Here is a 12,950-nt window from a genome sequence, read left to right as displayed (position 1 = left end):
AAAGCCTTACATGACCAGAAAGGAAAGAGCAATTGAGTCAGTAAGAACAAGATGGAAAGTAGCCCAGAAAGGAACAAACAAGAAATGTGTTAAACTGAACGGAAATGTAATTTACATTAAAAGGAGCTCTTTGGCAAAATAGAGAAGTCTAATGGATCATATGTATTGACCAAAGTAACATCCAATCAGACTTCCTCTCCTGCAATGACCATCCCACCCAACTGTCTTGACTAAGAACATAGCTACTGTAGGTTATGGGCACATGTTTCCCGCAGACCTTTGCCATTATATATAAAAGCATTAAAAACAAAAACAAACAAAACAGCTATTAGCTACTTGAAATGACAAAATTTCTACCACAGATTTTATGTCCAAGCTAGAGTGAGTGCTGTATAGGCTGGAAAATTAGGGATCATAGAAATAAAAAGTACTGCATGAAACAAGCTTAAGGTTGCACCGGCTGAAGATATACTAGTGGACTGTAATATATTTCATTGTGTAGAAAGTATTATGTAATATATTACTTTGAAAAGGTAACTTCCTAAACTCTGATTGCTAGTATGCTATGCCTGTTACTCAAGCTGAATCATGAAGAACAGGACACAGAATATTTCTACTTAGCATATATGGCACAAAATTGAAGTGTTCTTGTTTTACATAGCTTGTAACTAGTTATACAAGTACACAGAATTTTCAACTAGAGTAGGGACCATAAGAGAGTAGGGATCTCAAAGCATTCAAATTTCAAAATTTTCCTGTGGGGGCATGCCCCAGACCCCCTAGTATTGACATGCTCCACATGCTAGTATGCTTTACACACTAAAATACAGTTAATGATTTTAAAACACTTTGTAACTTACAGCCACCCCACATGACTTTCCCCCCCACTTTTGAGTATTGTTCTTCGCCCCTGGCTAGGTGTATGTATCAAGATTAGGTGGTTTGGGATGTTTAGAGCAGATGCTACAAGGACATGTAAAATGGAAACTATGTTGGTTGTCTGGATTGAAGTTTCACTGTGAAAAAAGAGGGATATAAGATGGTATTTCCAGTGGCTTATTGAATACAAAAAAGCTTGGTATAACCTGTATTATACTAACAATCCCACATAAGGCTTTAGTTAATGTGTTAAACATACTGAAACCATATATGTGATAGTATAGTGTGGGCATTATATCAGATATAAGCTATTTCAAGTATTGTGGTAATTAAACTGAAACCATACATGCAATAGTATAGTATGCATTATACTAAAGTATAAGATGAGTATAATACAGGATTTATATTAAGGCTTATTTGTATTCAATAAGCCACTGGAAATACCATCTTATATCCCACCTTTTTCACAGTGTTTCTCATAAAATGTTGCCATAAGATTTTAGTTTAATGGTAACAAAAGGTTGAGTCAAGTCAATTACTGGTAAGCTGTTGAAAGTTCGAGGAAGGCTGTTGAAGTAGAAGTTTCTTTGTTGATTAGATGATGTAAAAACATGTTCAAGTTTGTTACTGGAAGAATACCTAGTAACTAGAATGATGACAGAATTTGATGAAGGTCTGGATATTGAAATGATTGGATGGATTTGAAAGTTGTGAAATCAAAGGTGGTGGCCAAGAAATGGCTGTATCATGACAGTTATTTTATCCTGGCCCTTTTTGGAAACCTTTAAAGTAAAATTTTCAAATGGCTGTAACAAATCTCAGTGGTTTAAATGTGGTGTATGTATCTGCCATGGCAGTGTATGCCATATTGAATTAGAGATTTTGTTGTTGACTTCACCAATCAGTAGCTAACCACCTCAATTTAAAGCATAATGACTGTACTACAGTGGAGCCGCTCTATAACAGAAATCTTGGGACCTGGAATTTATTATAGAAGTTTTCCTTCTTCAAAGGTATAATTTTTTGAAGTTTGACCTGAATAATTGTCCCTATTCTTTCTATTCTGTTCTTAATTTGGGCATCCATTGTAATTAACTGCTCTATTAGAGTACTCGTGATCAAATTATTGTTTTGTTCACAAAGTATTTTGGCTACTACTGGGTAGTAACTAAAAATAATTATAGCTGTATGGCTATCCACTCTAAAATTTTAATATGCAAACACACATATAATATACATAAGGTTGACTTTTGAACTAGTGTTTGCTGCCCAGATTTTACAACCCAATTAATGCCATCACCATTTTCAACTAGCCAAAAGTTGCTCTGTTCACTGCTTACTCAAGTAGCTGAGGTATACGTATAGCCTCTATTTTAGCCCTGCAGAGAACATGTTACTGTCTACCAATTCATGGTAGAGTATAATAACATTATGTATATCAAACATTAAAGTATTCTAATAAAATAGTCATATATCCTTAAATTGTATGTAAATGTTATAGGTATTGTATGCAGTCTTATTATCTCCAGCATTATTTCAGAAATCCTGGGAGGCCATGCATGCCCCAAATCTCCTGAGAATGGCATGCACATTGAATCAGATGCATATCTGCACTGTGTTCCACTGCCCCGGCCTTCCTATACTAGTTAACTATAATATGGGTGTTATCAACAAAACAGCTTGATTGCTGACAGAAAGAGCCACTGTATATATGAGTCATATAAATCCTAACCAATAGCTGCAGTTTCAATCTTTTAGTTTTGGCCAACTATGCCATATTTTTGGTGCGCTTATTATCACCATATTATTACCCCCAGCATCCAGAAGATTTAGATTTAATTAGACAACATAACTTTGGGGGAGGAGGGTGCAGCACACAACATATCAGTAATTTCAAATGCACATACATGTCAGAAAATTAAATTACTGATCTAAATTGTGTTTCAGTCTGACAGCAAGTCATATATATACATGATCATAAAACTTTATTTTCTATAGTGACATATAAAAATTTATCCAGAGTATAGCTACATTCACTTGGGTAATTTGGTCCAATCATAGCTAATGGTTGGGTGTTTTCTGATACTTCAGTATAAGATGGCATTAAATGAAGTTGGTGAGATAAAAAGTGGAAAATGAGATGTATAGTATGTGATAAATACTGTTCCAGAATATTAATGAGTGGAGAGTCTTGAAAATTATAAAAAAGTAAATTAATTTAGTGTAGGGTTATGTAGAGTGGACCAGATATCACATCAGATACTTGTTAGTCTGTACTCTTTAGTTTGATCTACCTGCATGGCTATGCATCGCTACACTATTTTAATTTTTAAAAATCCTAATTTGTTTCTTTTGTTATTTGTGACTTCTCAATCACATGTGTTGGGTACATGGTATGGAATCATGTAGCCCATAGTATACACCTATAAGTATTTGTTGTTCCTCTGACCCCCTTTGGATCTACCCCTGTACAGTATATACCTACCAACCATCTTGGACTACCTATTCTATCAATAATACACTTCACAGTCCTATGTTAGGGGCATCTATAGTGGGGGTGAGTAAAGTGGCAACTGGTTGATACAACTAGTAGTGTAGAGTGCAAAGCACATGCACTCAGCATGCTTTATCTAGGAAGGTCTGGGGGTATTCCCTCACAGGAAGTTTTTTTTTTTTGCAAATTTAGCTTTTTGAGATAGGATTTGGCAATAATTTTGACTGAACCTTTTACATAAGCATTGTGAGCAACTTTAGCTATTAAACTAGCAGTGGTAACTAACTTCATAATTTATAAAGGGCACAGCATAAATGCTGCAGTATGGTTTGAGTACAATGGGTCTAGGAGTTGGTCTTTATTCTATACAAACAATTTTAATAATGAATGTTTATTAGAGTAGTTGACTGTTCTATTAGAGTATTTTGATGTTTAGCAGTTTTATTAAACCCTGAATATAAATTTGGAAACCAGAGATTAGCTACTGATTACTACTAAATTTTTTTGGCTTGTAATAATTATGTGTTGTAGTTAACTGCTAACTGTTTGCTGTGTTTATTGTCTTTGTAGTATCTCTATGTATGTTTGTTGTACTTATGTTGTTGTATGTATATGTGTGTGCCCCTCTGGCAGGGAAGAGTGGCTTTGTCCGACTGTTTAGAGGTAATAAACAACCAATCAATCAATCATCAATCGGCTCTTCTCTTCACACTCGAGCTCTTTCCATCTTTTCATTGTCCACATATGCTTTAGATGCATAATTGCACCTGTACTGTAGCTTATACTATCTTTCTAACTAGTACATAGTACAATTCTGGAGGGGGTACTTCAGCCCCCCATGCACCCCCTAAAACTGCCCTTGCTGTATCAGGTATATTATAGCAACTATAACATGGGTTTAGTTTGCTCATAGCCTGCAATGTGCTGTATAGTAGCGGACGAAGAATGCACGTAGGAGCTTGCAATAAACTTTGTGACGTAGCAGTAGACGTTATTCATGTGCATTATATGGATAGCCAATGTATATATGACTGAATGTAGGACAAGTGTGCAGGACATAGCACAGGTCAGAGTGTAGCCATATCATATGTCTTTAAGTTGTTGTCTGATTCACAACATGCATATCAAGGTGATGGCAACCCTCTCATGTACAGCAATTCATCTCACACGGTAAATACGTGCAATCAAATATAAATTACACTCCACATGCAGTGCTAATGAACCATAATTGTGTTTCACCTGATCTATATAAGTAGCAACATCAGTTGGAGCTCATTATGGCAAACTACTGTCTCTCCTTACACTGCATGCATGACCACATTGACACCTTCAGTTCCATCATTAGAATATCTTCATTGTTTGTGCTGACAGCAAATTGCCCTGCATATGATAAGGCTACTACTGCCATCTGTGCAAACCCACAACCAGAGAAAATTGATATAAGAAGTAATTTTGGTTTATCATTATGGTAAACATGGTGTGTTGGTAATGATAATTATCAGTACAGTCAACTACAGGATGTGGTTATTAATTATAGTGTCCAATGGTGCGTAGGGGTCAGTACAAAGTGCAAGGCTCATGCAAGAGATTCAATATAATTTGGATGCTGCATGGCCCCCACAGGCAGCTAAATTTAGTAAGTTTTGAAAATGTGTTGAGAGTCACTTCTGTACCAAACAGTCTCATGCACCATTCATTGTGACATAATAGGGTTTCTAGTTAGTGGGTCATCAGCACTACAGTTTATGAAGCTACATAATATATGAGCATAGGCAGATCTAGGAGACATTGCTGGGGGACTTCACAGTGCACAGATTATAACTGTAAAGTGCATTTATAGCTGTTGTCTTTTCTTTTTATTTGGCTCTTGGTTTTGTCTGTTGGTTTTCTGTAGCTACTTCTGAATAGCTACAGTGTGAATGCATGATTGAGAACCACACAATATATCTATGGAAAATCTGCATAAGTATTAGCACAAAATTGATACTTAGCAAGGTGCTTATTAGTGTTCAATATTACTGAGTATAATTGCCTGGCGGGTAGCTATAGCTAGTATGTCTGTTAACTCTTAAACCCTACCATTTTTCAGCGGCTAAGTTTATTTTAAAAGAGCTAGTTACTAAAGTGCAGAGATGTTTGCAAAACAAAGCCAATTGCATGCTAGCTATACCAAGACTATTGGTAATTAGCTATGCTTAAATTCGACTTTCAGATCAGTGCATATAGCCAGACCCTTTTTTTTCTTTTGTGTGGGGTGGCCCCACACAAAAGAAAGCAAAAGGGTCTGGCTACGTGAGACTATAGATCAGTCTATCAATTGTGACTTTTTCCTTATCCTTTACACAAAGTCAGGCAAGACTAATAAGCAAAAGGTAGGCTGAGCAGCTCATATAACTGATTTTGGTTTCATCGATTTTTGGACAGTTAGCCTAGCTAGCTCATAGCTAATCAGTAGCCACAGGCTCCTTCTTCGTTCAGTTTGTAGCATCTCCTTGCATGCCCTTGACCAACTCAATGTTTTATGCTTGGATAATCATTAGGGTGTAGTGTATATTTTATCACGGTACATTGTCTCGGACATTGCGGAGCTATAATTATATTACAACCTTTATGACCTTTATGACGTCATGGTATCGGCGAACACGTGGTACTGCAACCGTAATAATGTGATTATGGTTTTTAATATTAAAGTACACATCGGACATTACAAAGAAAAGAAAAATATACCTTGCGCGTATATAATCTGAGTATGACAACAGGACAGGAGTCAGTTAGTTGGTCCGGAGTGAAAATGTCGAGTACCGATCAAGACAAGGATTGGCAACAGATCGAAGACGAAGTTACTTGTTGTATCTGTGGAGATCTCTTTAATGAACCGAAGACCATCCCGTGTTTACACACGTTCTGTAAGCGATGTATAGAGAGGAGCATAGATGCCAATAAGAAAATGGTGGCTGCCGTTTCTTGTCCGTTGTGTCGCGCACCACTTCCGGAAGACGAGATAGCATCTATTCCCACTAATTTTACCATTGACAGTTTAGTAAAGATTTTGCTGAAGAGGCCAAAACAAAGTGGTACTGATATTCCGTGTGATAATTGCCAGGAGAGCAGTGTCTCTTCAGATGAGACTTTATGTGCAACAATTTGGTGTGTGGAGTGTGAGAAGCGTTTATGTGACACTTGCTATGCTGCTCATAGTCAGTGGGCAGAGTTTAAGAAGCACAAAGCTGTCTCCATAAATGAATTTGCAGATAACCCACTGACAATCTTGGCAGCACCTGAGAAACCTGAGTATTGTTCAAAACACTCAAGACAAACACTAGACCTTTACTGTGAGACTTGTGGCATTCTGATTTGCCGAGACTGTACTGTAAAGGATCACCCTCGCGGCCATCGGAATCATAACTTTGATTTTATCAATGACATAGGAGACGAAGAAAGAAGAAAAATGAAACAAGTTACTGATCCATTGACACAGTTACTGGAAAGAGTGAATGGTGCAGGAAAGAAAATTGAACACTGCGAACAACAAATTGAAGTAGAGAGTAATGGACACATTGAGAAGATACGAGCTGTATATTGTGAGGTACACAGGTTATTGCATCAAGAAGAACAAGCAACAGTTGAGACGATAAATACCATCAAGACATCAATGAAAAAGAGACTGAATTTACAAAAGGAAAATGCAAAGTTGATGGAAATCCAATTGGCAAGTTGTGGTGACTTTTGTACAAAGATAATGGCAGTTAACAGAACACGACAAATGTTAACATACAAGAAGTGGATTAAGACTAGAGTTGATGAGCTGACAAAAGAGGTGAAACATACCAGCCTTGACCCTGAGTGTAAAGCAAGTGACATTGTGGTTAAGTTGTGTAATCCAACTGAGTTTGTGAACAATCCAGTTTGTGCGGTGTCTTGTGTACCATATTTACCTCATTGTAGTTACTCTAAATATGGTCAACTAGTCAGACCAGATAAAGTTAAAGTGACTGTGACATTGAGAGATTATTTTGGGTCACTTGTAGTGAACCAATCGGAAAGTCTAAAAATCCAGTGCAACAAGGGAAGAGAGTTTTTACAGAATGTACACATTGAAGAACATTCAGGAGGACAGTACTACATATGGTACAAACCAAGAAGAATGGAAGATCATTTATTATCAGTCTACTGGAGGGAATCTTTAGTGAACCATGAAGAAATCGAAGTGTTGGTTCGTATGCGAGACTACGCTAATATCAAACAGAAGGTAATAAAGGTCATTGACAAATATGGACAAACTAATAAGCAGTTGGTAAGCCCTAACATGTTAGCCAAAGGACTTAATAATGAAGTGATTGTTCGTGACAGTTCCACCAACCAGTTAGTAGTATTTGATAAACACTTTCAATTCTCACATGTTATCGGTGGAGCAGGTAGTGGAAAAGGAAAGTTTCAGTTCATCACTGGAATAGCAGTAGACAAGTGGGGATGTTTGTATGTTGCAGATAGTGACCTTAACTGTGTTCAGAAATTAAATATGAATGGGGAGTTTATTACACAATTTGGTTGTCAGGGACAATCATTTGGTGAATTTCAATGTCCCAGGGGCCTACATGTATCACAGTCAGAACTTTTGTTTGTGTGTGACAGGTACAATCACAGAATTCAAGTTTTTCAGGATGACGAGTTCTCTTACTGCTTTGGACAGCATGGCACGGAGCCAGGTACCTTCGGCGGACCTGTCGATTTAACTCTGAACAACAGTGAAGATCAGTTGTTTGTCACAGACTTTGATAACCAGTGGGTCCAGATGTTTACTCCCAAAGGACAATTCCTCAAAGTATTTTGCAGTTATGCTGGACCTATCTTCAAGGCACAAAATCCAGTTGGGATATACTATACTCCCGATGGGTATCTATTGGTCAGTTCTACTAGTACACATGGCGGTAGAGGCCTCTACTGTGTGTCAGTATTTGATGATAGTGGAAATATCGTAGCTTGCATTGACGGCAACCATCAAGGTAGGAAAAGGTTCCGCAATCCCTGTGGAGTAGTGGTGATGGATAGTGGACAGATAGTGATTGCTGATGGTAGCTTTGGTGGTAACATGCTAGTGGTAATATAGTAGACAATGTTAGTTGTAATTTAGTGTGTAGTTGTTTGTATATATTAGGAAGTGTGTATGCAAAGTATATAATTATAGAGAAAGTTTGAATAAAATATCTGCTTGTCAGGTGTGGTGAGAAAATGTAGGGGTCAGTTCAACAAAAGTAATAACGATGTGTGATGACATGAAATGCATCATTGTTAACAAACAGATTTCTGCCCTCACCCCATGGCCAACCATGTATAGTCTATCAATCTTTGCATTGATTGCTGCACAGCAATTAATAATGTACTTCCAGAGCTGTACCTCTATACTTAGTATTGTAGCCTACTTCTTGCAGACTCAGTGTCACCGGCCTCTGGAAATTCTCTTGACTATTTTGTTTTGCTATTTCACTATGAGGAGGATGTCGTCACAGAGTAATGGTTCAGGTAGATTTGCTTACTGGTTGGCCACCATTCCAAAGGTCCAGAGATACTGAGCTAACAAACTTACCGTGCATGGGCTCGATTATAATCTCTGCTAGCACTCCCTGTATTTATTAGGTGCTGTCATATTATACCTACTGTGAGTATTTATTTCATACTGGGAAGGCAGCTGTTTTTTTGGCACATCAGCAGGCAGCTCTGCTGATGTGCCCAGGAAAAAAAAGTAGGTATATATTATCTATGTCAATATAGGTATACTATCTATGCAGCCACTGAGTGCGGTTTTTAAGCAATCAATTTGTCACATCATAGATCACATGCCCTTCACATGAGCTCCACGCATTTTTTGCATACATGCTCACGTGAAGAGTATTATAAAAGAGCAAATCCTGTGCATATTTTGCACTTTTTGCGACTGCAAAGCGCTGTTCCAGATTTTTGGGTGGTGAAAGGAGGGGGGGATGCTTGACCGCTTGAAAATTCCATTCATTACCTGAAAAGCCGTAGTCTGTGCCATAGTCGTCGGAGACTAAGTGCAGGCACGGTATAGGGTGCTCCGAGTAATCGTCACCCACAATACTCAAAACAAGACGCACATTTTATCTTGCATTTTATGGTAGCCGTAGGTAATAGTAGCGTAATACCATTGTTGGAGCTATTAATGTACCCACGGCTATGTACACCTACATGGCAACACTGAAGTTTAGCCAGATTGCTGGCCAGACGGCTCAGTAGGTCTAGCTCATGGCCGAAGCTATAATGTGAGTGGATGTATGCATAGATAATATATGCCTTACGGTACAAATGCAAGATAAAATGTGGGTCTTCACTATGATGTATGGTACATGTGGTGATCCGCTTATACACGCATGGCGGATCTTTCAGCACACGTTGAAACTGCACCGCCAGTCTTCATTTGTGAATGGTCGCGATGATGTGCTGCGCAGTAGTGCACGATGCAATGTCAGCTGGGGATAACCCTGGCTTTGTATTACATGTATACAATGTGGTAATCAAGGGAGTTTTTTTGAAGTTTATAAACCTTCCCTTGATTTTGAACGTACAATGGTATTCATTGTAGCAATAATACATAAACCGGCTCTAAACATATATAGGGAATATATATAATCTATGCTCTAAAGTACACAAAGCAGAAGGTATTGCCGGTGATTTGGCTGTCATCATTTCTAGTAAAGTTGATTCACACCAACAACTGATGCTCTTTTCCTTAGCGCTCTAGGCTGCTGACATCTGCTCTGAGTTTCAACCTCCCAATTGTGTATTCCTTCATTTTAATGGTCATTGTGGGTTGTGCCCACTACACAATTCTCCGGCAATGTCCAACGGCAATCTGTAGTATTAATTGTACAAAATTTCTAGACAAGACTATTGGTATTTCTGCTACTCGTAAGCAGGCCTCTGACAACTCAAACAGCAAATCTTATTGTATCTCCAACGTATTGACAACTGTTAGCTATATCAGAGGGCAATACAAAGTGTGGATCCTTAAAAACTTTGTGACATCTGTACTTCACTTTCATATTGCTGTGGAGAGGCTTACAGTGACATCCATTCAATCCACCCAATCATCTGTGCTGAAGTTTGTAAAACACTGGTTACTTGCCTTGTAACTGCACACCAAGAACTGTTTTTCATCCTGATGTTCTAGACTAGTTTCCATTTTTGCCTCATCTCATGGAGTCTGCTAAGCTGTCTTATATCCTGGATATTGAACATTCTGTTGACCCAATGATTGTTGAATTACATCAGTGTCTTTTATCTACTGACTTTCAGGATGCATGCACCATTTGTTGTTTTCAATGCATTTTCTGCTGCTAAGGCATCAGTTTCTAACATCCGTTCATCTACTTTTAAAAGCAAGGCTCATAGCAGTTTACGTTCTTCTCATGCTGATTATTAGAGTACTACTCTCGAATCATTGACTGTACAGAATAAATTTCTGGATATAGTTACTCTAGAACAAGAATGTTCCCTGCGGAAAAATTTGATGTATGGTTTACCTGAAAAGCAACTTTCTTTCTTATTGCGAGCCGGTTGTGACACCTTACTTACAGCATTGAATCTAGCTTGCTGGAATATAATCATTAGTCCAGTTTGTACCCTACTCAGCCTACAACCAACCATGTTTTAACTGGTTGCTCCATTACACTTGATGAAGGTAGATACACTTGGCATCATGACTCTGTTTTGCAGAACTTTAAAAAGGATTTACCACCTAGCTTGTTATAAGTTTTATGCTGATCTTCCTGGCTACCAGGCTAGTGTTAGTCCCCTAAGTACTGTTCCACCTCATATCACATCTACTCTAAGTAGACCTGATCTCATGCTGGTTTCCACAGATTCCGTCATGCTATTAGAACTATCTGTGGTCACTAATACTGAACATCACCTTTTGGCTGTAAAGAAGATCGCTATGGTTCGTTACTGTTAGACCTTCAACATACTGGATTTTCAGTTGATCTTGTGACAATTGAAGTTGGCTGTCTAAGCCATTTCATGCCAGTGACTGTTACAAGACTTAGCAAATGCGTGCCATCTACCGAAGAGGCAGATGGAGTATACATTGTATACTTCAGCAGGCAGCTCATGTTGCAATCTCCTGTTCATACAGGAAATTTAATGCTCAGGCTTCAGCATCATGGGATGTTGTCAATCTGTTGATTTTCTTATAAGTGACTAATGTTTTTTCTCTTTGTCTTGCCAGGGCCTCAGTTATTATTACATTTTAAATAACTTGATAATTCTGAGACTAGACTCCTGACCCCTTAACTGTAATTGTCAATTATGTTGTCATTATTACCCTGACTCTTCAAGATCCGCAGTTTCATTGATTAACCCAACTGAGTAGTCTTAATTGGACCCTTGGTGTAGAGGTCTAAAATGCAACACATAACTACAGAGCTTCAAAGTGGTTAATGCACGGTAGCTATTAGAAGTACATACATGTAGGTTGATCAATGAGGTTTTCATAGTAAACACCCAAGACACATGCATGCATTGAAATCATGTATTTTACAATGCATGCATGTAATATCACACACAAAGAAACAAATGTTTGGAATCTAAATCTGAAACTTTGCATTTTTATATAGGTAACCAAGGCAAAAGCTGATCAAGGTAGGTGTCCATCTAGATGACAGGTTGTAATCTAGGAAGGTCTATGCAGTATAAACCAGACATGTGACATAACTTTTTATATAACTAGTTACATGTCGTTGTAACTGTTACAGTAGTAACTTGCAGAGCAACTGACCAAAAAGTAACGAAGTTAAACTAGTTAGCTAGTACATAACCACAAAAATCAGCATTTTTGCTTCATCCATGCACAACCCAAATAAGTAGTGAGACACATTCTGTGCTCCATGATTAAGGCTGTGTATTAAGCTATTTAAAACTAATATTATCTTAGTGGAAGCACATTATATTCTTTCCTTTGTTAGGCATTGCTGGTGCATACACAAACATGTTTTTTAAAGTTAACAAACAAGAATATGAAAATGAACCTCTCTAATCCAACACCTGTGTAATCCAGAATCCTCTCTAATCTGACCAAAATGTCATTTACCAGCAACTTTGTATAGAAAACAACCTCTGTAATCTGACACCTCTGTACTCCATAATCTGACACAAAATTTGGTTCCCTAGACTTGGAAATACATTGTTTTCGACCTTTGTAATCCGACAGATAATAATAGCAGCATTAAACACAATCACAGAACATAATTAGTAAGCAACCAAGCATTTAATCAGTTGACAATAATAAAAGTTGTAATACTTGCAAATTCTAAAATTTATATATAAACCTTGTGTGATCTGTTTTACCTATAATTTATTTTATAATCTGACATAATTCTGGATATTGCACAATGCCGGATTACAGAGGTGACTTGATAATCCAACAACCTCCTTAATCCAGTAAAATTTATGGCTCCCATCGAGCATCAGATTAGAGAGGTTTGACTGTATCATGCATGCACTATAGTTACTTTGCAAAAGTTACATGGGATAAAAGGAGTAAATATTAGTTACTTCTGTCATA

At 37.7% G+C, this 12,950-nt stretch overlaps 1 protein-coding gene across 1 annotated transcript; it reads left to right on the top strand.

Annotated features, from left to right (window-relative positions):
* Positions 1-6,044: 6,044 nt before the first annotated feature.
* On the top strand, positions 6,045-8,575 carry LOC136243022 (tripartite motif-containing protein 3-like). The gene has a single exon (XM_066034543.1). The coding sequence runs from the start codon at positions 6,123-6,125 to the stop codon at positions 8,478-8,480; it is 2,358 nt and encodes a 785-aa protein (XP_065890615.1). The 5' UTR covers positions 6,045-6,122; the 3' UTR covers positions 8,481-8,575.
* The last annotated feature ends 4,375 nt before the right edge of the window (positions 8,576-12,950 follow it).

Source organism: Dysidea avara, chromosome 13 (genome assembly GCF_963678975.1).
Source record: "Dysidea avara chromosome 13, odDysAvar1.4, whole genome shotgun sequence".
Lineage (NCBI taxonomy): Eukaryota > Metazoa > Porifera > Demospongiae > Dictyoceratida > Dysideidae > Dysidea > Dysidea avara.
This window is presented reverse-complemented; position numbering and strand designations above follow the sequence as displayed.